The 27,524-nt window shown below is 42.0% G+C and overlaps 1 protein-coding gene across 2 annotated transcripts in view; it reads right to left on the bottom strand.

Moving 5' to 3' along the window:
• GRID2 (glutamate ionotropic receptor delta type subunit 2) overlaps positions 1-27,524 on the bottom strand; it is a 677,499-nt gene that overhangs the window by 40,207 nt on the left and 609,768 nt on the right. For both annotated transcript variants that reach the window (XM_059471361.1, XM_059471362.1), the window contains one exon: positions 23,494-23,660. In XM_059471361.1, coding sequence (XP_059327344.1) covers positions 23,494-23,660 — 167 coding nt within the window. The remainder of the gene's footprint in view (positions 1-23,493; positions 23,661-27,524) is intronic.

Raw genomic sequence — 27,524 nt, 5'->3', positions numbered from 1 at the left:
CCCAGGACAGCAGTGGCAGCAATGGCCATCAGAAATCTGCATGAGGAATGGCAGCTGGGTGGCAGGCTGGGATAGTAAAGCACAGGAGGAAGGACCAATCTTAGCTTGGCAAGAGGATCTCCATCACCTCTAATTTACAGGTAAGCAATCTTGCTGGGGGAAGCAGCAGAGGCAGGGACATTCCTGAAGGCAGAAGAGAAAAATGACCTGCTGGGAAACTTCAGGAAGAAATTACTCTTTGGGCCACTGGCAGACATTGGGCAGATGATGGAAAACCCAACTAGGGAGATCAGGTGAGGAGAAAGAGCACATGTTTTGAATCCAAGGGGAACAACACTTTTGGGATGGTGAAGAGCAGAAGTTTGCACTAATTTAAGTCTTTCTCACTCAACCCAAAATATAAATTGTGGAGAGCTCAATACAAAGCCACCACCAAAGTTTTAGAGATGAAAAGCAGGATCTGGGCTAGCACTAGTGCCTAGGTCCAACCAATTTGTAAGTCTCTGTGCTCTGAATTTCCAGGGTTTTCCTGTATGCTTTCTGCCATCAGAATAAAGCCTGGTACACAAAGGTAGATGTCAAGCAAACATTCAATTCAGTTTAATAAGATAGAGTGTAAATAACACAGGCTCTACGTTTGATGCTCACTATATATGACCGCATTATTCCTGTCTCTTGTGGCTTTTTTCATTGCTTCTGGCAGGAAAACACAGAATGGCAGGAAATCACTTATTCCAAGGTAGAGGCTTTGCTTCTGTAATTACTCACTAAAGGCCTAATCCTGTCAAGTTTGAAGAAACTTAGTAAGACAAAGGATGTTTAATTTAATCAAGTATTAAGGTCATGTGCAAAATGAAAAATAAGGAAAATAAAGATGAAATAAAATGTAACCCTTCCATCAAGAGGCTGAAGGCAAGACAAAGAAATAATAGTCTAACTGATGGCTTCATGGGTGGATGGCTAGAAATATCTGCTATGCCCAGAAAATAACATCTGAAATCACCCTTTAAGCCAGAAAACAGCTCCTGCTGCTGAAAATGGACAAGTCTGTAAAATGCTTCCCTGTACAGCAGTGGTGCTGAACTGTGAGCTGTGGTGCAACTGCAAGAACAAGGCTGCAGCACCGGTGTCCCCAGAAGCAGGGAGGGGAGCAGGGATGCAGGCTCAGCTCCATGTGCCTGCACTGAGGGAAGGCTGGAGCCCACAGCTCCCACCGAGTGCAGCCAGAGGGAGACGAGGCAGGGGCACGGCAGGGATGTGCTGAACGAGGCACAATAAATCCCTGCTCGCTCTGTGCTGACCTGGGAGCCTGGGGAGGGGTAAGTGTGCCCACGGGGGGCCAAACAATGCCAAAGTCATGCAGCCAGCCATGCATCTGTTATCCAGGCACCAGGGCAAAACAAAGTGACCTTTTTGCCTTGCTCAGTCATCTTAACAGCAACCACAACAGGGAAAAAAAACCCCAAACCCCCGCAAAATCTTGGCTTAGCTAACATATGCAATGTCAGCTTCCCATCAGTGTCACTGCTGCCTGCTTCAGCCCTGCCCCACTTGTCTTGCCCTGCTTTTGCCTGGATGGTAGGTGTGAGGGTCCTGCTGCTTCAGATGCAGACTGAGAGCTTTCAAAATACCTCTTTTTGCATTTCTCTGGCCTTGTGATTTCTGTGTGGATAAAAGTGCAGAAAACAAACTGGTCTCTGGCGCTGTCTTTGGAGGAATTGAAGAAATGAAAAGGTATTGCAACCAGATTTCACATTTGAAGCTATGTAAACTTAGTCCCATCAAGCCATCACTTGTCAAAAATTAGGAGAAGGCCATCATTAGGCCTCATTCCAGCTGGTTTGAAATTAGTAATTAACTTCTCACAGAAAACAGATATTTTGCAGGGAATCATAGATGACATTTTTATGTGTGATGTACTTAGTGAGCCAAAGGAGTCTGCATATTGACAGTAAACATTATGCCAACAAACCTCTGTAGGTTGGAAGACCCTCCTGTGCTAATTTGGGATGGTTTTCAACAGTGAGGATATTAAAGCTGCAGCAAGAAAACACATTTAGACTGCAGTAGGCAGAGCACTAGCAACCCAAGGTGTTCCTATCAACCACAAACAGAATAAAGAGAGGACCAAATGCAGCAGCAATCAGCTCTGCCCTGGCTCAGGAGCTTCCATCTGGCCTGAGGCAAGCAGGAAGGCAAAGCCACACCAGCCACCACAATTCCTAGACTGTGGGGCTTCCAGGACAGGAACTTCCCAGCTCACAGGTGCTTTGCTCTTGCTGGGATCTCAGGCAGAGCAGACTGAGAAGCACTAGCAGGTGCAAAACTGCTGGCACCAGGAAAAGGCTGGGTTTCTCTGTAACCACAATTGCATTTCTATGGGTTGGTTAATTGTTCCTCATTTGCTTTAAAAAAAAAAAAATCCTGTGAATCTAGGAAGTTATAGAAAAACCCGTCTTCTCTCACACCCAAAAATGCTGGCTCAGGCTAAAATCAGGAAGTTCTGTAAAATGCTGCAACTTGTTTAACTGAAAACATCCCTACACATGAGTGTAAGTATTAAGAATACAGCTGACAGTCATAAATCATGCCAGCTCACTGTGCATGCAGAAAGGGAAAAGAAAGCTGTCACTTTGGGGCTTGACAGCACAGTGATGAGCACCATACAAATGGATAGTGCTCATCTAATATAAATTAGGTAGCTGTTGCCTAGAAGACTACCATTAGGGAGTACAATGCACTGGAACTTGGGTAAACCAATAATATAATATTTTCTGCAGCAGGAAAGACAGCAGTGCCACAGGAGAGTGAAGTTTCTCTTATTAATGACTAGATAAAATACTTGGTTCATTCTACTTTGGGAAAAAAACTCAAGACAGAAGAAGCACAGGGAAATTCAGAGAACTGATGAAGCACTAGGAAAGACAGAGGATAGATCTGCTTTGTCAGGAAAATAAATGGAGTGATCTAAAAAGCCTTTCCCATATCCAATTCCTGTGTCTGTGTTAAGGGCAGCATTTTCTTCAGTTTGAAGAATTGCCTCTGCCCCAATCAGGGCAACATGGGAGAAAGCACACTAGAGGAAATTTCCTGACCTCTTTCTTGCAGGGTTAAAGGCACAGGAATTTCTAACCTGCACCCTTGCTTCATCTGAGAAGGTCTCAGCTGCAACATTTCTACCCAAGTACCAGCACAGCCTTTCCTGCTCCAGCTAAGGACCAAATTGGTAACTTTAATGTTGTAAAAGAAATTTAATACAACTGGGAAATCAATTTTATCTTGCTTTGTTCTGAACAGGGATCTACTCACTGACATGGACCATTAAGTAAAGTAGAATGAAAAAACACTAGGAATGACTGAAAGCCTATTTAACAGAGCAGCAGCCATACCTGTAGGACTTAACAACAAAAAGACAGAGTATGTAAGGTCCTGGATGATACTTCCTGCTCATCTCAGCATGGCTGCATAGTTCAGCTATTCTGAAATTTGTTCATGTGAATCAGGAAGACATACAGAACAAACTGCAGCAATATGCAGCTGGATTAGAAAAAATTAAATTCCATATAATAGTGACACCAAGCACTGTTAATGCAGGTAGACCCCTTGGAATGCTTTTTATTACAATCTCTGCTACACAAGGCTTTGAAATGTGGCCATAAAAAAAAAAAAAAAAGCTTCATAACACCACTTGGCAGACAGCACAAGAAAATCTTAGCCCAAAAAATAGTTGGTGTTTTCCTTTCTTCTCCCTGTACACACCCAGACCTAAATTAATTTACAAAATGTGAACAAATAAATATATTTTCATTAAAGATGAATTAAGCATGGCAGTCTGGCCTGTCTTACACATAAAAGAGAGAAAAGGAGGTTGTTCCTCATTTAGAAATATACTGCCTTCATGTGTCACAATGGCAGCTGGAACCTGAGCAACAAAACCTGGCAAGTGATTAATTGCTCCAGGTACTGAAATGAGTTCCACAGCATACAGAATAGGCACCACTGAAAAGAGAGTTTGCTGTCTTAAATCTCACTATTACCCTTCATCCAAATATGTACTCAGAACTGGCCTAAAGCTGTTTAAGCCTTTAAAGCTATGAGTTTTGTATTTCCACTAGGAAATGTGGGTAATTCAACCCAAACAGACGTTGCACAGGGGTGAGGGGAGCAATCTCTGAGATGATCACTTTTTCTTCCCACTGAAAAGATGCTCAGCATGCTGGAACAGATCTCTGCCAAAAGGCAAGAAAATGGAAGGAATAGGCTACCCAGAACAAAGGTTTTTTTTACAAACATTCCTTGTGTGGGCTGACCAATACAAAAGCTCTTGTTTTAATATGGCCAGAGCCGGCACACTGCTAAATAAAAATGAAATTTGAGCATGTTTATACTCACTAAAGAAGCGGCTGTCAAAGACAAGTATCAATTTCAGCAAGTACTTAGTTTCTTCAGTAACAAAGTGCACCAAAAAAAGAAAAAAAAGAAGCGTGCTGCATCCATATATCTCTCAGGGAGCCAGTCAATGAGAACAGATAAGAAAAGAGCTGCAAAATTCTGATTTATCCCTGCCTTTTATCCAGTCAGTCTGGAAGGACATGCTCTAAAGCACTGTTTTAGAAAAGGGGTAGAAATTAAAGCTGATTTTGCAGGACATGTGGATAATTGTAAATTCTGGAAAGTTCCAACACAACTCTCCTTTTTGCAAATGTGACAGTGCATGATGTTAAATGCTTTCTGTAGCTGCTCATGCATGATTACAAAAGATTCAAATAGCAGCTTTATGAGTGTTAATGAAAGCAGAAGGTGTCCAGCCTGTGAGAGTCCTTTGTTAAGAATATTGGCAGGGATGGTACAAAAGCAGGAATTTTCTAGTAGGACTGGGTTGCTCAATATATGTGGTTCAGACTTTTGAAAAACAAAGCAGAAAACCTTCTTCACTTGGTGAATTTGATTCCTGGCTATTGTCTCTCAACTTTGCCAATGGCTATTATATGCAGGTATCCTTTATGTAATAGATCCCTCTAACATATTTTATTTCCTTGGCTCCCACCAACAGTTTCTAGAAAGAATGTGCTGTTATTCACTTAAATTGGACAATTCAACAATAGTGGAGGGAATAATGGAGAGGAACCACAATCCCTCAAAGTGATAATAACCTGCAGAGATATTTCACTGCTCATTTTTTAACCAAAACCTGACATATCTCATTATTTCCAAGTGCATACTACCTAATCCAGAAGTCTATCTATCACAAGTAATTCAGGTACAGAACTGACATTGCAATTATTTTTACTAGTACTAGCCAAAAATGACCTATGTCTCAATGTGCACAGATCAAATCTCTCCTACAGACATAGCAGTATACTTGCATTGGAAATCTTCAATAATTGGAATGAAAACACACACTTGTCGATCCAAAGAAAGTGTTTAGGGAAGAAAGTGTCCCTGTTTGACTCCATTTATTACTTTCCAATAGCCTATCCCTGTCAAATAACAACCCTGTTTTATCTTCTTTAAGATGTAAAAATCCATCAGAAAGCACAATAAATTTATCTCTCATGCAGAAATAACAGTAGCACTAGTGCAAAATACCTGCAATAAAATTTCAGTCCATGGGAAACACACTGGAGTTCAGCTTTTGTTGGAGGCTCAAAAGCATGCATGGTTTTGTTATAAGCTTCAGGACCCAGGTGAAGAACACTGAGACAATTTGGTTTTCATCTCAGCTCTTATATGAAACTAGTTTCTTGGCAATCAGAAATAATATCTCTGACTATAAGAAAAAGAGAAAAATAGACTTTTTTAAAATTTTACCAGGGCTGTTCTGGTTTTTTTTTTTTTTTTCAATGAAGTGGAGCAAATCTCAGTGGCACCATAGAAAAATACAAGATTCTTGTAATTGTCCTACTATAATGCATAATCAGAGACAAAACACTGTGTTATTATTATCAGTTATGTCTCTGATGCAATCTGCATTTATTATTCTCCAGGTTTGCAAAGAACAGAGAGTTGCCTGGAAGAAATGCCAGCTTTAGTTCACAAAGGAGTTTTCTTTTGTGCCACCATTCCCTTTATGCTGAAGGTGTGTGGGTGTGAGAAGAGTCAGTGGAATAGAACTCTCTCAAAAGTGCCCCCTAAATAATCAAAGGAAGGTTTTTTTCCCCTGAACTGCATTACTACATTTACATCAGATATTTTCTTACATAAATGAACAAACTGGAATTACTACATTGCTAGTTAAGTAAATAATGGCTATTTTTCTATGTAAGGCTATCTTCTGTCTCAGAGAAAAATAAAGTGAAAAAGAATTACAATACCCCCATATTTATGCGTTCCATGTTTATCATTTTTACTGAGGTTTAAGTAAAAAATATTGACCCCCTTTTGAGGGCTGGAGAGCACAGCTGATGAAGAACAGCACACCATGCCAGCCAGGCATTCATTGCCTGGATGTGAGTGAGGGCAGCAAAGGATGAGGTGCGATAGTGGCCAGCAGCCACCAGCACAATAAAGCTGCAAAATGGGCAAATGGTGTGCCAGGGTGCACCAGCCAAGGCATTTCTGATTCAGATCCTGGCAAGTACATGTGCAGTCTCATCCAACACTCTCTGCACAACTGGCCTTACCCACCCTCATGGAACCAGAACCCGTGCAGATAAGAGACACAGCAACGAGCAGGGGAACAGAGCTCCTATCTCAGGAGGAAAAAAGCCTTGCCAAGACTTTGCATGGAAAAGGAGAACTGAGAGTGAGAGAAGGCAGAAACAGAGAAGAGCAGTGTGAGGGAAATGCCAATATTAACAAAAGATAAGAGTTACACACTGGCTAGGAAGGAATCTGGACTGTAAAGAATGCCCCTGGGAGTAACAGGGAGAAGGAAATGCTTCCCAGCAGGAGCAGCATCAGAAAAACAACAGACCTCCCAGGGGAAAACACTCAAGTGAACAAAAATCCCTCAGCTTGGTTTTGAGATGGCTCTTGATGGAGTTATGAAAGGACCCATGTGGTGTGCTTGCCTATCATAGCAGGATAATGGATTCGGTGACCCAGCAGACTCCTCTGATTCTTGTGGTCATATGACAGCAATAAAGCAAATTGCCTCTAGCTTTGTCACGTGGGTCATCTATCAAACAAAAGGGGATCTTGGACTGCAGATCTGAAACATGCAGCCCAGTGCAACAGCCGTAGGTTTAGCATGCCACATTGGCGTTCCCCAGTGCTGTGGGAGATGTGTGGTGGATGAAGGACAATGGTGTTCCCCAGTGCTGTGGTGGATGAAGGACACCAGACCTCTCATGCCGTTGTCCCTCTCTGTCCCTGCTCTGTCCTCCTGCTGCCAATGCCCTGTTGGGCTCCCCCTGCCTGGGCCTGCTTGGGAAGCCTGGTGTGGGGCACCTGGCTCATCCAGCTGCAAACCCCAAGCCTTGCTCCCTGTGCAGCCAGGATGCCAAAGGGATCTCTGCCCAAAGACCACACCCAGGGCAATCTGGAGCCCCTAAGGCAAAGTAACCTCTGGAGATCCTTGTGCAGTGCTCAGCTGCCTTTTGAAAGCGGTGTAACTTTCAACAGCCTAGAGTAAGTGGTCTTTCTAAATAAAATGTCCATGTAATATTAATGAACCCTAACTTTATTCATGCCAACCAAGCTTGCTTAAATATTATCATAAAAGAGCATAGAAATAGCTCAGTAAATGCAAAAATATTATCCACAGGGGATATTAATAATGATAACTTCACTCCGGTGAGACCCTGAAGACTCTACTCAAAACTTAAGGTTGCCTTAGTAAAAATACATGGATCCAACAGAGATTTATTTACAGCAACCTACTTTTAGTACAGAGAAAGTATAACACTATCACTATGGCTATATAATTAGTGGGTAAAACACATATACTAATGAGCTTGAAGGTAGAATTCAGTGTTTTATGGATGAATGGTTCACTCCTCCTTTCTGTAAAGATTTTACACTCTTTACTGTGCTAATTTGTGATACTGGGAAGCAATTTCTTTCCTTTCACTCATTACACGTCCACAAAGGAATAGAAGATTAACTCTCACTTCACCAGCCCTCTAAATGCTTGTAATTTCAAACTAGTCTCTAGTGCCTTTTGGTAATAATAATCCTTGATAAACCATGTCAGCACAACTATGAAATAAAAGCATGTTACAGCAAAATGCCTTCCAAAGCTGTTCAAAGTTTTGGCCTTCCACATGGAATGAATCATTACAGTATTAAGTTTTCTTTTGGCTTTGCTGTCAAGTTCTCTGTGGCAAAAAACTGCCGAGGGTTTTATAAAGGCTCCTGTCACCTTGCACCCGATGGCCTCAGAAACACATACTGCTGACTTCAGCTACAGCTTTATCCATAATTTCATCCTAAACAACTCTGAGCCCATAAAAGCCACAGAAGAAAAATTCCCACTTTATTATCATATTGAACATGTCATGTTCTTGAAATAAACCAGCATCATGAGACTTTAATCCTCTTTCAACTTCCCATAAATGCCATCAATCAGAAAACTGTCAGCTCAAGTGTGACAAAAAACCTGCTTCCATTCCCCTGAGACCCTGGTGAAATGAGTATTATTAGCCCATTTTCTCCTCTAAAGGGGTCTGGGACAAAAGAGTGAATCATCAAGAAATGCAGTCTCTAGCACAAGATCAATATTGATACATCCCCTGTTGAGAGGCTTTAAAAAGCTGCCCAACATATGGCAAAAACCTTTGTGGCTTTCCAAAGTCTGTGGTTGAGAAAGGGGCTGGAAAAGTGGCTGAGTGACTTCAGCAGGATGGGACAGAGCCTCCTTGCTGCAAAACTGATCCATATGTGATAACTGTGTGTGCAAAGTCTCTGCTTTTCCCCCCTAGCACAGAAGTAGATGATGTTTGTCCAGACTTTTGCCAATCAACCACCTAAAGATCCTTCTACTCCTTATCTAAACAAACTGACCATCAAGCAGTCTGGGATATTTCAAAACATCTCTACTTGCATCCAGTTGCTCAGCAAGATGACAAATTAATAGCATGATATGCCAGAGACAGTTTTTCCCATTAGTAAATATCTATCTTGAAAGGGTTGCCAAGCATTTTCTCCAAATTTTGCAAGAAATTAATTTGATCCCATCCATGAAGCTATAAACTGAGCAAATTTAATACACACTTCTTCTTTCCAGACTTGTTTTGCATGGAAGGGGATTTTACTAATTTTAAGAAAAGATCCCAGGAGAGCATATTTGGATTGGTATATAATGTAATACTGCTGCAAGGCCCCACTCTACTAATTTTCTCTGTTATTGTTTTACAGAAAAGAGCATTGATAGATTACTCTTATGAGCACCTGCCGTGTTTACATAATTTCCCTTATTTTGCATTTCATCTATCAATTTATGTCTGTTTACAAGGACTCCAACTTCCTCAGTCAATACAGACAGAATTTCCATGCTTATCACACATGGATCTTCTTCAAGCTTATGCAAAGAAGTTTTCAGACTAACTTAGTAACCAACTCAACCAATCGACATCAGAAGAGTCAATACGCAGGCCCAAAGTCCAAAAGCCCTGAGACAGAAATTCCTGCCTGTGGGCACTGCCCACAGTTAACACAGATGACAGGAGATGTCCAGCTGGCCTCCACTTCTGCCACCTTTCTTTCCCCGAGCACCAGAGATGTTGGGGCTAAGCACACACTTAGGAACACAGGCTAAGGGACATTAAGAGGACTCCCTGTTTTTCCAAACATGTCTTGGGGCTCCTTTGTAAACTATTTCCTTGTATAAAATGGCCAAACTCCATGCAAGATGGGCAGATGCATGGATGCTACAGCAACCTGAATAATGACTTCACAGAGAATGACCCATTTCTATCATCAGTCATTTCAAATGCCATCGTGATTAATTAAAAACCAAACCAATAACATTCACCTGGGAGCTAAACTGAAAGACACACAGGACATTGATTGAAACCCAAGTATCTACCAACTGCTGCAGCCCCCCAAATTTTGGTCAGTAAGCAGTATCAGAAATTGACATTTGTGCTTCTTTGTTTGAACTGTGACTTCTTTTGGCCATCAGCTTTCCTATTCTCCTCCAAGCACACAAGCTGTGACCAACTGACAGTAATTGCCATGACAAGTGATGCTGGTCCCAGGAGGACAAGGGACAATACTGCCAGCAAAATTCAATAAGCAACGTAATGAAGTCAAACACATCATGGGAAGTTGGTTGTGGTTTCATGGTATGGAGAGTGGAGCACCTGAAGGATCCCTCAAGAGTCCCAGGGCTATCCATTTCCCAGCCTGGAGTTCTCACATATGCTACTCAGAGTGATCTCAGTGCCCTGGATGGGATGGAGAGATGCTGCAAAGGACCAAATTATAAGCTTGGAAGAGAAAGGGAGCAGGGTGATGTCAGAGAAGGGTGGTTTAGACAGAAGTGAGGAGATTTGCTGGCAGTGGGGCTGGAAGGGCCATCACAACACTCAGCCTGGCCTACCAGGGGTGTCACACTGACACAGGAAAACACAGAGGAAAATTTTCAGAACACAAATCAGGATTAGGCACCTTCCTCCTATGCAACTTCCTAAGTTTTCAGCTTACTGGCCTCCCCATCATCTGAAGACAAAAATCTAACAAGTTCTAACAAAATTTAAAAAGAAAAAAAACACACTTGTTTTTATCTACTCAGGTTCTAATAACTAAGGAAATGCCTTAATTATAAGCACAGGTTAACTGCATGGCGTCATTATAAGGCTGATTTGGAGTTGCATGACTGAACTAACTGCATCCTTTACCTTCAGGTTTCTTTGATGTGGAACTTTAATTCAGACTTTCATCATTTTATGATGACTGATTCTGGAGTTATTACATTCTTTCTTACTTCTTTCTATCAAATAATACGTTTTCACTTTCAACTCTAACAAAGATTTCAGTTTCTAATGACATTCAAGTATCCAGCTGACTCCAGCTAATTTAGCTAAGCACTGTTAGCATGGAGCAGACAGGCTAGCTCGGGAGAAGTGGCGTGCTAAGAGGAGCAGTTCTGATTGACATGGCCTTTAAGCTATCTCCTCTTCCTATATTTTTTAATATGTTCTCTATTTTGAGTCAAAAAATAATCCCTGAATATCCCCCTTCAACCACAAATGACTCCATTTGGTTAAAACCAAGGCTGGAAACAGAGCTGAAATTTGTTTGAGAAAACCCAAGTTCAGAGCAGGCAATAAACCCCCAGCTAGGAAACAATTCTCTAGAACAACAAATGTTGCCAAGAAAGCTTCCTGCAGCCCTGCTGTGAGCGCACAGTGACTCAAGGCAAGCACCACTAACTAAGCCCAAAGGGAAGTGATGCACACTGCCAGAGAGAACAGCAAGCAGAAATAAGGACCCTTTTTGCCCAGATGCAATGTTTGTGTTTATGCTGGTAGTACAGCAAGAGGCTTAGGAAGTCCAGCATCAGGCCTACAGAGAAAAATCCTTTGGTTTCTAGGCAGCACACCAGGTATTTCACCATATCCAGGAATATAAAATCATCAGTTTTACCTGCAAGCATCACAAACTGAACTTTAAGAAGGCACCTCCAGATAGGAACAAACTATCTTGTTTATCCAGATCAATATATCAGTGCAGGCCTGCAGCATTTCTCCTGCTGAATAAAGATCTGGCACTATTTACACAGAGATAACCTGCACCATCACTATTAAGATTGAGCCCTGTGATAATTCCAGCTGTATGGGATAGGCTGTATTAGTGATCTAAAGGGATGTAACATTTGGAAATTTCAGCAAGGAGCTTATCATTGCCTAGGCAAGAGGAAGGACTGGCATCTCCACTTTTTCCTCAGTTCAGAAAAAGATATTAGTGGGTATGCAATGCCTGTGGGGGATGAGAAAGCTTCTCGGTGAGCGAGCAAATATTCAGAGCTGAGCCTGAAATGCAGCACTGTGGGAATCATCTTAAATTGCACTGGGATGAAAGGTGCACAGCATGGTCTGCTCCCAGTCCTGCCAGCCTAGGACAGAAATCTCCTGGTGAGAATCTTTACCCAGGCTTTATTTTCATCATGAGCAAAAAGAAATGTTCAGCCCCATGAACGGACAAACCACTTACACCTCTGAGAAACGGGGGGAAAAAGGAAATTAAAAAATCCTCACTTTTTCATAATGAGCAACACTACTGACCCCAAATACCAGTTTTTGTTTATGAGGGGGTTTGGAGACCACTACCAGGAGGACAGGCACTTAGAGCCCTTGGGGCACCTCCTGGCCCCAGAGTGTGCCCAGCCCACCCTGAGGGTCACTCCCCTGCACCCACCCAGGGCTTCATCCCACAGCCCATGACTCCTGCTTGGCAGGGCAAGGAACAACAGGCTGCTACACAACACTGAAACAGCCAAAACAGTCTGTGTTAAGTGAAGCAGCGGTAGGAAAACACTTTGGGCAGAAAAAAGGAAGCCAAGACACCAGGTGATTTGAAATAAAGCTGGCAGGAGCGAAAGGAGGGGAGCTGTGTCTGTGCTAAGCTCACAGCTGGGCCAGCTCTGCAGCCCTGCTGCCTCCCTTCATCTCGGCTACTGCTGTTCTCCGTGAAAGCAGAGACTCTACTGCTCCTAAACTCAGCCCTAAAAAACACTCCAGCACCAAAGCCAGCCTGGATCTCTTCTACCAAAGAAGGCCTCAGAGCAAGCAAGCAGTAAACCACTGGTAAAAGCTGAGAAAGTGGGAAGAAAACAGCCAGTGGGAGAAGCAGGGGCTTTGATCAGCATCCAAGTGATTGGTGGGGTCAGCTTGGATGTGTTGTTCATCCCCCTGAGCTGAGTGTCCTGCAGCAAGCTGGAGTGACAGACCCTTCACTGGCAAAGCCAAGCAGAAGGAGAGGATATCACAGCTCTGCTCTCTGCTACCACACAAATATTTCATTTTGGGGCTGAGAACAAAAGACAGCCACTGCTGCCAGCATAGCTTATATATACTTACTTACATATACAACCATGGATAAATTTCTTCTTGTATTAAACACCTGTCAGGGGTTCTTTCTGAAACATTGCATTTTCAAGAGGCCTTGTATGTTTAATCTGGTGCGAGATTGCTACTCTTAAAAAAAATTAAAAATGAGTTTTGTAGGTGTTTTTAACTGAAGAGGGACACAAAGAAGATCAAGAAACTTTCACTTCCTCAGGGCTTTAACCATGCTTCCTTTTCAATTGCTTTTCTTCTATGGATTTTACAATTTCCACCAGACTGATATACCATGGAAGAACACAGGGGAATTTGGTGCTGCAGGTGAAGCCCAATGGCTTTCTGAAAGCCCTGATTGCTGCCCAAGTGCGACTGCCAGAGCTGACACATTTCTGTAGCTTTGCATAGCACTTCACAGTGTAAGAAAAAGAAATGAACATAAATTCCCTGTTTCGTGGGGACCTTAATCTTGAGCCTTACATCTAAATTATGCCAAAGGCATATTATAGGATTAAATTCTCCTGTCAGCTAAACCAGTATAAATCTGGAGTAATTCCATGATCTAAAGATCCACTGCTAATTAACTAAATCCCCCCAAACCCAAGGAAATTAACAAAACCAAACAATATTAAAAATAAAGTATCTATTTCTCAGTTACGTCAAGGCTCACTTCTTCATGGTTAATCTCATGTGTTGCTGTAGGAATATCCTACACAGAGCAAAAAAAAATCAGTCCTGGGTCTAATCCCTGCTCTTAAGGCTGCAAAACAGTGCTAATGACTTTGCTGCTTTTCTCTCCAAATATTATGGTAATGGAGTTTGTTTGTTCTTTTTTAATTAAAAAGTAATTGAATTTAAATTAAATAAATAAATCCAAACATGGCTTATCTGTCTTATCAGCCTTCTGTAGGAATCTGATGTCTTTGAGACACTCATGATCTCTTTGGTTCTGTAGAGGCATCCCACCTATGAAACTGCAGCCAATACAGTTATTTTTCCTTTTAATGCTTGTCACCAGCTGAAACCTTTCTGCTTAGGTGGGAGCAGCTGGAGCATGCACTTATCTACAAAGCCAGGTAATTAGGTGGCAGCTTTTCTTCCCTGCTTTGGAAATTCAGCTGTTAGGCTATTCTTTCAGCTGAAGACAAAAGTAGCAAATAGAAGGAAAAAAAAAAAATAAAATTCAATTGCAGTAAGAATGAAAGGATCATGACCTTTCCAAACAAGAGTACACTTCCCCTGGCTGAGCCCTTGACTGTGAGGGCTTTCAGAGTGACCTGGCAAAGCCTGTGCATGCTGTTGAGCACATGCAAGAGGGAGATGTGCTCACGGTGCCATGACAAATTACTAGCACTTAATCAGGAGTGTAAGCACGTGTTCCAGATAGGCCAAACCCCCTTGTGATGGTTTTCTGGGACTATAACTGGCTTTTATTCAAATCCCTCTCTTTAAGGTGAGCACCAGAGGAATATGATAAAGTATTTGATTGAGAGGTAGTCCAAGCATGAGATACTTTTCTGATTTACTAGCAGCTGGCTGAAGAGTGCCATTATCAGTACCTTGCATAGGAACTTGAAAGAGCAAACTTTTCTTGATTAATTCTTTTATATTGGGTTATAAATCCTGCCTCCCCATTCTCTCCTCCTTTTTTTTTTCATTTAATGCAGTTGGTCATTTAAAGCATCTATTTCTGTTCATTGATTCTAATTTTATGCTGTTTTATCTATTTTTTTTTTTCCTCAGAAATCCCAATATTCTGGTTCTATGTAAGTCATTTCCCTTAGTCAGGAACTGCAGTCTGTAATAACAGCAGTCAAGGCAGTTCATTCTGACAAATGCATGTCAGAAAATGACTGCTGTGACTTTGAAATATTGAAAGTGACTGATAACATAATGTGTGAAGCAGAATAAATGCATAGAAATGGAAGTTTTAGCTGAGCAGTCAAAGTATGAACAAAATACAGTGTCAGAGCTCTGCCCCGAAAGCTCTCTGTGCAGGTGGTTACAATGGCAAATTACTAAATGCACTTTGCAAAAGTGTTTTATGAATAAAATGGGAAACACAGTTTTTCCTTGGCCATATTGTCATTTCTGTCCACTTGCACACCATGTTTAAGTGGAAAACTTGGGTCTGGAAAGGCATTTGGTTTTTAGGACAGTCATCAAAACTATGATGGCTGGGATCAGAGCTCTGCTGTACTGTGGGCTAACCTAACACCACTGGCACTAAAGCACAACATAAACCACACTGTTGCACACTGTGCAAACAAGAGCCTCCAGCAGTATCCAGCTGGTTCATGTCAGCAAATGCTTTCGTCTGTTTTAACCCTGCAAAGCCTCTCTGCCACCACCAAGTCTTCTTTGGGGTTTGGGCAGAGGTCTTCCAATTTTGTGATAGCTCATCATCAGAACATTTTTTCCTCAAGACTATACAGGAGTCAGAGAGCAAAGGCTTCCCCACCCCATCTTCATCTTCAAACTAATCCAAACATCTCTATCCACTCTCACTGACATACCGGTCACCCTGCTGGGCAAACTAGCTTCATCTCCCAGTTCCTTCATTATTCCCTTGGGGAGCAGCCTAGACCAACCTACCCCATAGGATTGCTCTGAGACACAGCAGAAGCCTTCTCTGGATAGTTTTTATAGATATCTCACTTTGCTAACCTCCTCCTATAAGGAACTGAGCAATAAGGAAGACTTCATTTTTTTGTCCCTGTAAGAATCACTGAGGAGGGCTCAGCTCCTCACTGTTTTTCCTGTCACTCCCTCTGTTCCTGCAATGAGCTTTCTTCTTCCTACTTCAGCAAGGGAAGACAGCTCTGCTAGGAAACCTGCTACCACTCTTCCTTGGCTCTACATTCTGGAGACTTTCCCCATGCTCTTTTTCCCTTTGCCAACCCCTGAACTTGGCTGAAGTCATCAACCAAGGCTAGCACCTTGGCTTACTGATGATTCAAGGATGGGTGAAAATAGGAGACTGGTGACAAATAGGAGATTGGTGTTTTACAGCAGGGCAAATATCTGCAGGCTGAGATAGCCTCTGTTGCAGCAATTCCAATGGTGGAAGCAAATGGATTATGGATATGGATAAATCCTTCCAGCTGTCATTCCGTCAAGCTCATTTCAGCTTTGAAAGCAACCTTTATTTTCAGGCCTTCTATCTAGAAAACAGGACTAGCTGAAAATGAGCTTTATGGTCCAGCTAAAGGTTAATTTCCTTTTAAGGCAACAAAATGGGTTAGCAAAGATCTATTACTTTTTGCTCTTTTGCTAGTCTTGATTATTTTAAGTGAAATAGGTTGACCAGTTTTGAGAACTGAGGCCAAGAGCAGGTATGGGGTATGTGGGCTAAACCCTTGCTTGGGTTATTATGGTTCTATCATCAGGGCAGCTGCATGACCGGTCCCTTCCTATTTCCAGGGAAAGCTTTGCACTTGTTTCCCACCCCACTTTAAAGGCAATGGTGCTGCTCAGCTGAGCCAGAGTGAGTACTTACACCCATTCCTCTCCAGACTGATGCACACATTAGAGAAGGCAGTCAGAAAAGAAAAAAACCTGTACTACAGGACAGTGTGCACTGATGGTAAACCTAATCTTTGCTTCAGGAATTCATAAAAGGCAAGTTCTTGGCGGGAAGCCACTCACTGAGACTTCTTTTAGCTTTACTGTCATCAGATTTATAACCAAGCAGTTTCAAATTCTGCAGCCATGCACTTACTCACTCCATAAAACTTTAAAACACATGAACAACTCAGCTTACAATAAATGTCGCTTCCATTCAGCTGGATGAGCAACACTGTCTCCACTGACTGTACTGCACAGCTCACTGGGTAATACCTGGCCATTTTACATGCCAAGTCTGAGGTGCCTCAGGGTAGAGAATTGGATAGCAAGTAGTGAGAAAGAGCTTGCAAAGTGCTCTCTACTGGTAATTTAACACATCACAATTAGACTGTTTTCTTTGGGGTGGTAATGATGGGGAATTAATACCCAAAGACATGCCTTTACCTGGCTTGCCTTTGGGAAACTTACAATGTAGGGCCCTTTCTGAAAATGAGCATTGATTAGGAAAAAGAGAAAGAATAAAGCTGCCTTTTTCATGGTACCTTTCTTCCCCATCATGTGGCAAATTGGAAAGTTTTCCTTCACCACAGCACTGCTTGGATGCAAGGTGCCTTTCCATGGTGAAGGAGGAAGGCAGCTCTCTGTTCCTCATAGCTCTGTATTGTGTGAAAATACAAGAAGATCTAATGCCTTTCCCTATGATTTTCTTTCTCATGCTTCTTCTCAGTGCTGCTACCTCATGATTCTTTAACCTAGCCCATCGACTAATGTTATGGTATCTTTAAAAAGCCCTAATCTGCTCACTGCCTGTATAAGTTTGGAGTAATTTTTCACTATGTGTATGTAATAAACTCCAGATCTGCTGCAGAATCCTTTAACCTATATCATCAGTTAATATCACGGGAGATGAAGAAGTTGCTAAAGCCTGTGTTTCTGTAGGTGTTTCCATCCTGTTTAGCTCCTAGCCATGAATTCACAGTGAGACCTGCAAGTACCATCAGGAGTCAATAAAGCCATTTCTCACAACGTGATGTGTGGGAGCCACAGCCTCTCTGCAGTCCTACAGCCAAGCTGAGCAAGCCAGAGGGGAGGGGTAATAAAGCCAGGAAATCCTTCTGGTGACAGTGCAGGAATCTTCAGAGGCTGGAGATTAGGCTGTTGGTGGAAGAGGATGCAAAGGGACAGTGTCAGCTCACCTGGCCCTTGTGCAGAGCTAAGAGCAATGAGCTCGGACAGGATGGCAGAGCACTGTAAACCTGGTCAGCCGCTTGTGGGCTTGGTAGGAAAAAGAAGAGAGAATAGCAGAGGGACAAAAGCTTTCTGTTAGGGCTTTCTCATGAAGTAATGGATGCCATTTTGAAAAATCAGAACGAAGCTACATCTTTTCTCACAATCCATTTGAGGTGGCAGGTTTCAGGCCGGACGCAGTGGCCCGGAGTGAGGTGAGCAGAGTGTGAGCACTCTGCATCCCCAGGGGGCAGGAGCTGCCTGAGCAGCCCTTCCTCAACGTGAGCTCCCTGGCATGAAGGGCAAATGCAGTGTGTCCTGGAGGACCTGGGTCAGCAGAAAGGAAGATGGACGTGTTTTGAGACCTAGGGCCTGGTGCAATTCTCAGTTTTACCCCTACAAGTCAGAAAAAATAAGATAGACTGGTTATTTTGAATAGTCAAAAAATATTACCTTGGGTGTGCTTTAATTTTTATTTAGTATCCTGGTTATCTGAGAAACTACCTTGTTACTACGTGCTACTCTGAAGTTAAGGCTTTCATTAGCAATGACTATATCTGAATAAATGAAGAGTGGGTCTTATGTCAGATTGCTCAGAAACCTGGAATCAATTTTGATTTTTTTTCCTCTCACTAATGTAATTTCAGTCATATGAACTTGTGACATGATCTAAGAGCAGACTCTCCAAATTAAACTCTTCTATTTAAATTCAGGAGTTTGTCTGAAGTCAAGTAATTCTCCCAATTTGCAGAGTTGCTTAATTTTCTGAAGTTATGAGAAGAAATGTGCTTTGGGTGGATTTAAGTAGATTTTACTAGTTTGGCAGTATAAGTTTCAGAATGTTATACATACAGCTCAGACTAAAATTTCACTTCTTAGCACACTACTGAGACAAAGCAAAGTTGATCTCTTGCTAAGGCATCCACTATTCTGCAGATGATCCCTGTATTTAATAATGAAATAATCAATTATGTCATTATTGTTAGTCCTCTGCAGGGTTAGGGTATAATCCAAAACTCTTCCTTCCCACATACTGGTAAAAGTCAAGTCAGACAATAAGAATAATAACACTTTCTTGGGCTTTCATTAAAAGAATATTAAAAAAAAAATAAATAGGGGTGTCTTCTCAAAGAAAGGGGTACATAGTCCCAAGGGCAGAGAAAAATCAAGGTAGTTAGGAATAAAGTAATTTTTCTTGCACTGGAGTCTTTGGACATAAGTGACCTCCAAGACACAGAATGAAAATTTAGGGAGAAGGAATTAATGATGAGGAGACAGGAAGAACACATATTTATGGCTCAGGGCAGGAACTTTCTAAGACTCAGGATTTTGCTGATGAGATGTAAAAAGGACAGGAGAATATCCATACCATTTATTTAAAGCAGCTGGCTAATGATTTGCTAGGGGGCAGTCTGAAATGCCATCTGATGGCTCTCTTCTTTCCCTCCAAAGTTTGGATATCAAAAGCACACCACTTGCTGCTAGGGAGGTGTCTTTGGGCTTGCCATGAGGAAATCATTATAAGTGTCCATTTCTTTTCCCCCCTCAGCACAAAAAGATGTGACTGACTTCTCTATCAACACCACAAATTCCCTGTGACTTTTTGTGAATAATGTCAAATTCAGACTGGGGTTTCTGCTATATGGTAGCTGTACCTTCCATACATTTTGCCCTCACATGCCCCCTTCCCACAGAGAACCACCAGGAATTATGGAAGTGCTGCTGCTCCTCTTGGCACACAGAAAACTTCAGGTGTCCCTGAGCTTGTGCTTGGCTGGGGCAGTTGTGGGAACACAGCTGATGAACAAGACAGAGCCCCACACTTTGGGCTCTAAAGGCAAGCTTGGCTTTTCCTTTTTATTCCTCCTATTGTCACTGTTTCCTTTGACCTAGAGGGGCAGAACACATGGGTGCTTTTTGGGATAAGAGGAGTGCAGAGCAACTATTTTTAAATGGTTTTGGGTGCTGACAGGTTGCATTTAAGTGACAAGCTGGCTGCTGGCCTCTGCTGGGCACAGAATTAGTGCTCCCTTTCCCTTTGCCTCTAGTGTGCTGCACAGCTGGGACTGCAGTGCAGGAGAAGAGAGTGAAACAACAGAGAAAATGGGAACATGAACAGGATTCCAGCACTTTGCTGCCAGCCCTCGTTGACCCCCACCAAAAGCCAGCCACCAGCACAGCACCTGAGCCATTGCTGCAGCACTGCAGGAAGCACAGACATCCTGTGGAATACTCTGAAAAGTGCCTGCAATTATATTTATACCTCCTAGGGGTGCAATGGAAGTTTTAAAGTTTAAGGCTGAAAAGAATTCTTAACAGGTGTCAAATTTAGTGTCACCACACAGCTCCTCATGAACCAAAAGACACATCCTTTTCAAGCTCTCCCAGGAAATTTGGCAGTTCCTATTATTACAGCCCCTGTCATTATCTTGAAAGAAAAATATATAGAGAGGGAAAACTGACATGCTGCCTGGAGGCTGCTGGTGCTCAGAAGGTTAAATCTTAGTGGCAAAGGAAAGAGGACAGCCATCTACCTGAGCACATCACCTGGCTGCCTGGTGCCATGGCCAGATGTGCTTGTTAACATCTGCAACATGAATGAAGTCATCGGGATGGCTATGACAGCTCCATCTTTCCAATATTACCCAGCTCATTTTCTATATTCTTTGTGTTACAGCCACACATCTATTGTCAGGATGGACCCAAAGCATCTGCTCTCAGAGAAAGCATGAGGCAGGGCCTGGTCCCAGATGCTGTGTGGCTTTTTTGCAGCAAAAAGCCAATCTCGTACTGCAGTCAGGCCACTCACTGCTGCTCACATCTTTGTTTTGGCATAGAAGGGATTTTTTTTGCCTCTCTGACCCTCAAAGACCCTTTTTTGACACTGCTTCCTGTTGGTAAACTTAACCACAGCATTACCTTGACTGCAGATCACACTGTGTAGCTTTAGAGAGAAGGGGTGAGGGTTTCCACCTCTCTGTCTCTTTTCCTGTTTCTCTGGGAATCACCTGTATGCTTAGAAAAGGTACTGAAAAGTTCTAAGTGCATGCCTGTGCTTCCTGCACAGAGAACAAATTCTCCTGTAAGCTTGCCAGACCGTTCACAGCTGCACCCTAGGGATTTAACACTGTGCAGCTTATGGCTTTATATGAAATTTCTTAAAAGAGAAGGCCTGTATTTTCACATGAATATATTTATTTTGGGAAAGATCAAGAAGTGCCAATATATTTTAAACCAGTTCCCTGCAGCATTAAAACTGCGAAATATTCATGTGAACATTTGCTAATCCTATACAATGAATCTATTCCTCTCTCTCTATTTAGCATGCAGGCTGCAGCTGCTGAATGTTGTTGAGCCTTTTCATTAGGAAGAAATGTAAGGATGATGTATGAAAACCACATGGATGTAAACTCAAGGAACAGTACAGAAGGGTATTAAGAACAAAACCTTGTAAGCATGATTTCTCTTTCTTATGTTTGTTCTTATATGGTCTTTCACTGCTTTAAAATGTAAATTTATATTTATGGACATAATTAGAAATGCTATATAATATGCTCTCATAATACAGAAAGAAGAATATAAGCACAGCAGCACACACATTTTCAGAATATATATCTCAGGCTCTCTAAATTCTGCAGGAGGTAGTACCACTCCAAGCAAATTCCAATTTCTCTGTTCAGCCATTATTCCTCCTAATGCAATGAGTTATTTTCTCACCAGTGCTAAGTTCTGCATATCTATCCAGATCCTCCTGTGGCCCAATATCTGACAAATAATCCTTTTCTTCATCTCCCTGAACTCTGACAACTCGAGCAGGAAATCAAAAATGAGTGCCTATGATCCCTGATTCCACCAGGGGACAACATATGACCTTGGGATTTCATTTAAGCCTCCTGATGCTATGGATTCCCTAAGCATTAAGTGGAAATAGCATTTGCTTTCCTGAGAGATGCTAATATTTAAGTATTGCTTCAAAGATCCTCAGATAAAAATACCTATATATGTGCAAATTTTTATGCTTCCTTCTGCTTTCCTATAGCTCCAAGACATAATAACACACTGAAAAGCCAAAATTGTCTTATGAAATAAAATTGTACTTGGAAATGTCAGGCCTGCACAGAGCAATGAGCCAGGAGTGGCTGAAGGCAGTGTATCAGAAGAAGCTGTAACCCAGCCTCTCCATGTGCCCAGTACCGCGACCAAGGAGAAACTCCCTGACCAGAATCAGCCATAACCACTTCCCCCTGTGCCAAGAGCTATACCCAGTACACAAACCCTGTCACAAGCAGTCTCTGAGGGCACGTGGGATGCATCCACCTTGGCTTGCAGAGCAGCAGTGGTGGGCAGGAAAAATGTGGGTGTGAGCCGTGCCACGTTGCTTGGCGGTTTCACTGTGTTTGGCAATAGAGACAGACACTGAAATGCCCTAATGTCTTCCAATTTTTGTACTCAAACTTACAGGGATAAGGCTGTGGAGAGGATGACATAACACCTTGACAAGCACCTGAGAACTCTAATAAGTGGAAGAATTTCTTTGGAGGATTAGAGGAGGGAATCCTACTCCCTTTTTTGCATAGAGATCCCTAACAGTAGAGTGCCAGAGATTTCAAGCAGAGCCAGCCTCGAGAGCCAGAATACGAGAGTATTTGGTAAATGTTTGCCTTTAATACTCTTTGTAATATACAAGGCATATACATGTTTCATTAAAATTAATTTTTTTGTTGATCCTGTGAAATTCTTTATGTTGCTGCTATGTTAGCACAAAATTCAGCAATGTCACCCCCAAAGTGGAACAGATTGAAATAATCCAAGTCTTCCCTGTTCTTAAAGTTTGTGTGAGCAGAGAGTGATTCCTCTGGATCTGCACAGTATTACTTACTGGCTACTTTCTCCCCCACCACAGTCTTTGAACAAAGGTAAAGGCAACAGTCCAAATTAAACATGTTTTGTATGTTTACCTGGCAGCCACATAACAGAAATCCTATTGCAGCAACTGTAAAATTTTGCTTCATACACATAACACAAACCAACAGAAACGAGGCTGAGAGACCAGATACAGAATGAAAAAAAAGGGTCAGGAGACTAGCTCATGTCTTCTCCTAAGCGTAAAACTGCAGATAGAAGTTTAGTAGTTTTTTACATTTCACACAGACCCTGATTTAGGAATCAATGCTGGAGTGAAGCAGAAATACATATGCAAAGGCACAATACATACAATTAATTTAGTATTTCCAATCCCAGTAGAAACACAGTACCAGTAGCATCTCTAGAGATGGCACTTTTGTGGCCCAGGAGATCAATTAGTATGGGGATAAGCACCTATGCTTTTGGGTGCTAATAGGGGTCCTTCCACCAAAACATCAAATGTTCTTGTTCATCCCCTTTAGTTTTCCCATCAGTGTCCAAATTCACTTTTTTTAAGAAGCAGCTTCTGTACTAGGAAGGGTTGAGTTATGCTGACTCTCTATAACAAATGAAGCAACTCTTTCCTCATTTTCCTGCTAATGAGGTTGAGTTTATCTCATTAATGTTTTTCAAAAGAAACAAGAAACAATTCAAATAAGAGCAACACAAAGTGTTTTTAAAGCAGTTTCTCAAAAAGTGAATAATTCAATGTCTCGGATAAAATGAATGTGTAGGCAAGAAATGAAATGGATCACAAGAACAACACGTTTTTCCTTTGCCGAAAATTAAATTAGGAGAAGGCTCCAGAGCTGAGAGAAAGCTTCCCTTGGTAGCTCCAAAGGCTTACCTTTGTGAGAAGACGTCTCGGTAGGGGCTGCCGTGCTGCAGGGCGATGCCGTACCCCCTGTCCGCCACGGTGTTGCCGACCGTGTAGAAGGAGCACTCGGCGTCGTTGATGGCCACGTACTCCAGCACCGCCGCGTCCCACACAAAGGCGTAGTTCCCGTGCTTCACCTGCGGCAAACACAGGGAAAGCTCAGGCTGTGGGTGGCCAGAAGGAGCTCGGTGCACCTGGAAATGGGGCACTTTCAGCACAGTCTGCTCTCCAAGGGAAGGGAAGTTTGGGTGCCCAACTGCTGCCACAAAGGGCTTGGGCTGGAGTGCCTCGGCTGAAACTGAAGAATGTGACCTAAGAACAACGTGCCATCAGTGACGCACTGCCATGGAGGAGATATGGACTGTCCCTTTTCCAAGAGCAAAGGAGACACCACAGTCTCTCCCCCAACACTAAATGTCCCATGAAATCCCTGTCAATGCCATAAAAACGACCATTTGGAGGGAGGGTAGGTATTCCCACTGGGAGAAGCATGGTTTTCCGGAAGGAAGACCACCGTTCAGGATGGTCCACATTTCAGTCATGCTCCAAATTGTGACAGACTTCACAAACACCCATTTGCCTTATGGGTTCTGTGGGTAAGATCACACCAAGTAGGTTTTTTGGGATTACTTTTCTCAGCATTAGGCATTTTCACATATATTCAAAGATTTTCACAGAACAAGCTCATGTAAGCCATTTTAACTGTTTGACTAAGATAAATCTAACCAGCTCATTACACTGAAAAAGTTTTTAAAATAACGTTTCCCCATCCATTCACATTTGAAACAAATCCAGATTAAAAAAAAAATAAATTTATGTGATGTATACAAAATTTAGGCATTTATTCAGAAGCAAGCCTTTAAACCAGAAACTCAGTCTATACAAATAAATTAATTTCTGTTTTCCAGACATATAATGTTTTTTTTTGAAAACCAGTAATCTACAGGTGCTCTACCAGACCCAGATCTTTTGCTGGTTTTCTCTTTTCTTTGGTCTCTATGTCAGACCTGAAGAACCCCTCTGCTTTTTTTCCTGCCCCTCTGCTTGGCTTCATTTAGCTTTTTCCCTGTGCTGTATTAGGCAACTAAGCTGTAAAGCTAGGCTGAATCCATTGACTTTGTACATCTAATGGGAATAAATACGTGACAGCTAAGTGAAAAGTAAACAAAACACAAAAAGGCCATGTGGGGCCAGGCAATCCAGAGAGAATTCAAAACCAAGTCAGCATATCAAAGTAAGCAATGTCAGTACATCATTTAGATTAGGCTTTGACAATGTAGATTATGTTTTTAAAGACTGTTTACATATAAAAGTTACTGAAGCAAGCCACACCGTCTGCTTGCTCACAAGATGTAGTGCACAAGGAATGATTGCATTTGGGACACAATCCTTTTTACAGCAGGCCTGGCAAGGAATATTTCCTATTTCCATCTGTAGGCATGGCAGGGGAAGGATTTGTGCAGATTTTGGAGCAGAAAGGGAGCCATATTATCTGTGTACTCCACAGGACTTGCAGGATAAAGAAAACTCTTTTCAAAGTGCACAAACACACAACAAATAAATGCAGGACTGGGCCAGTTTTAATCTTCAGGCTCTGGAAATTGTCAAGAATGTTTTTCCTCTCCTCCCAGTGGAGGTTTCGGTTTATCTAAACAGGCAGGGAATAAGGGATAGAAGTGAATTTGCAGTTAACAAACAATACAACCTGTATGCTTGTCCTATAGGTAGTGCCACTCACAGAGCTCTTCCTAGCATGGGTTGTTCTGATATTCCTGCAGGCACCACTTGAGTAAGAAATAGCATGACTGAGAAAAAAGCCCTTCCTAGGAGAATTTAACAGGATAATGACTCAGCCTGAAAAAGGATCATGATGTGCAGAGAACAAGTGAGGGAAATAAGAGACAAAAGAAGAGGATCAGAAGTGGGCAAATTAATCCTGAAAAGGACAAAATGGACTTTCTGAACAAAAGAATTAAGGGAAAGTGGGGTTCAAAACCCAAGTAATTTTATATGTGGGACATAACCTTTGAGGTGATGGAAGGAGCAGAGGGTTATGTTTTGACATCCGCTTTTGTCCTAACCCGCCTTTTTATCATCCTAGTGCATTGAATTCACCTAAGCGCTTGTAAGGAGACCTATCAGCAGCTCAGCTGGTCAGGAAAAATTCCCTTGATTTAGCTGCCTTGCTATAAAACAACTCACAAAGAGAATATATAAAAGTGGCGAAAGCACTTACTGTCAATAATATCTGTGATGAAGTGGTACATGTAAGATCCTCAGAACAGAGCTCATAATATCACAGTTCAGGTTCCCACAAAGTTATTACATTTCATAGATAACATCACAATGAGCCTTAGTTAAAGTACATGGGGCACAAAAAGAGATTGAAGAGCCAGAAGGGATCATTCCCATCACCTACCTTCAACACGTGATTGCTCCATGCATTAAAACACATTCTTTTTAGCATTTTTGCCCTATCCACTTACAAATCTCAGGACTTCAAAACCATGGAGCAAACCTAAGTTGTAATTGTCATGCTTGCAATCCCTCTCTTTAGAGAACTACTTCTTGATCTAACATATTTCATTGCTATTCAGTGTATTTGGTCTTAGTACCTTTTTTTTTTCAATATATAACTTTCCTGTGTCATTCCTAGGTATTTTTGCTCTGCAGTTCTAAATACTCACTCACACTTTGAGGCTGACATCTTTCAATTATTGATGGATCTTTTTTTTACTCAGCTGAGCTGGATGTAGCTTTCTTTAATCTCTGCTTGCAAATCTATCAGTTCAGCCCTCCCAGTAGCAGTGAAACTACTTTTGAACTGTCTCCAATTCTTAATTTTTATGCATGTGAGAAGCACCTGTTTCACTAAGAGAGAATCAGTTATCTGCCAGCTCTGGAGCTATAGGATTTCCTTCTTAGCATACTCTTCTTTTGAGACTTGGTCTAAATTCCTTGCCCAGGGATCTTTCACACAGCTCAAGACTGGTTTTAGCTTAAAGGACTAAGAATAAAATTTTGCCAGAGTATAGCATACCTGAAACACTGCTGCTATTTCACAGATTTGCACTTACTCTATGGAAAGAGGAGATTATATTCTCTGTAAAAGGACAAGAGAATTTCAGGACAAAATGCCAATTAAAAACTTTTATCCCTCTTTCCCTCCTACCATGGGAAGCACATATTTTGCAGCTCTTCAATAGCTATGCAGAAGACTTCTGCTATGGGCCTCAAAATCAACAGCAAAAATTCCAGCTCTGTACTATGAGAAAAAGTTAGGGAACTTACTTTCAGCCATATGTGGGAGCTAAATGAAAGCAGAATCTCATTGGGAAAAAACCAAAAAAGGATACTTGTGACACATTAACTCACTACTCTCATAAGAACTGCACCCCTGCTTCTACATTTCCTCATCAATTTTTTTGCCTTTTGTGTAGAGAGAAGAACATTTCAGGATGGTGGCAGATCTGGATGCTGCTCACACATGGCCATGCAGCCCTGGATGGCCAGGCAGGAGTTTGTAGGAGGGCAGCACATTATCATTCTGCAGCACCCCCAGCTCTTCAGTCCACTGGGGCATGGAGAAATGACACTTCACTGTCCTTCCCTGTGCCTTCCTGCCTGTCACTATGGCAGAGGCTAAAAACACTTTGAGTATCTGATATCTATTGTCAAAGGATAAAAAAAACACCCACAAAACCAGGCAAAATTGAAACTGTTGGTTGTTCATCAGGGCATTTTGAACTCATGCACTGCAGAGGTCATTAAGTGAAACTGGGAGGTGTGGTACCACACAGAAATGCTTGACTTGACTTCATGGTCCCGCGAGCAATTCAGAAAGAGTTACTGTAAAAAGGGGTGTTTCACAGAACAGGAGTCATCAGCACATACATGTTAAAACAACCTCTATAGGGCTGTTATATTTCTATTTTCTATCACTGAACACTTAAAAAAATTTTTCTTTGCTGAAGCCCTGTCTGTAGAGATTAGCTAAAATT

This window comes from Ammospiza nelsoni, chromosome 4 (genome assembly GCF_027579445.1).
Source record: "Ammospiza nelsoni isolate bAmmNel1 chromosome 4, bAmmNel1.pri, whole genome shotgun sequence".
Classification (NCBI taxonomy): domain Eukaryota; kingdom Metazoa; phylum Chordata; class Aves; order Passeriformes; family Passerellidae; genus Ammospiza; species Ammospiza nelsoni.
The sequence above is the reverse complement of the archived record's forward strand: the minus strand, read 5'-3'. Positions and strand labels throughout refer to the sequence as shown.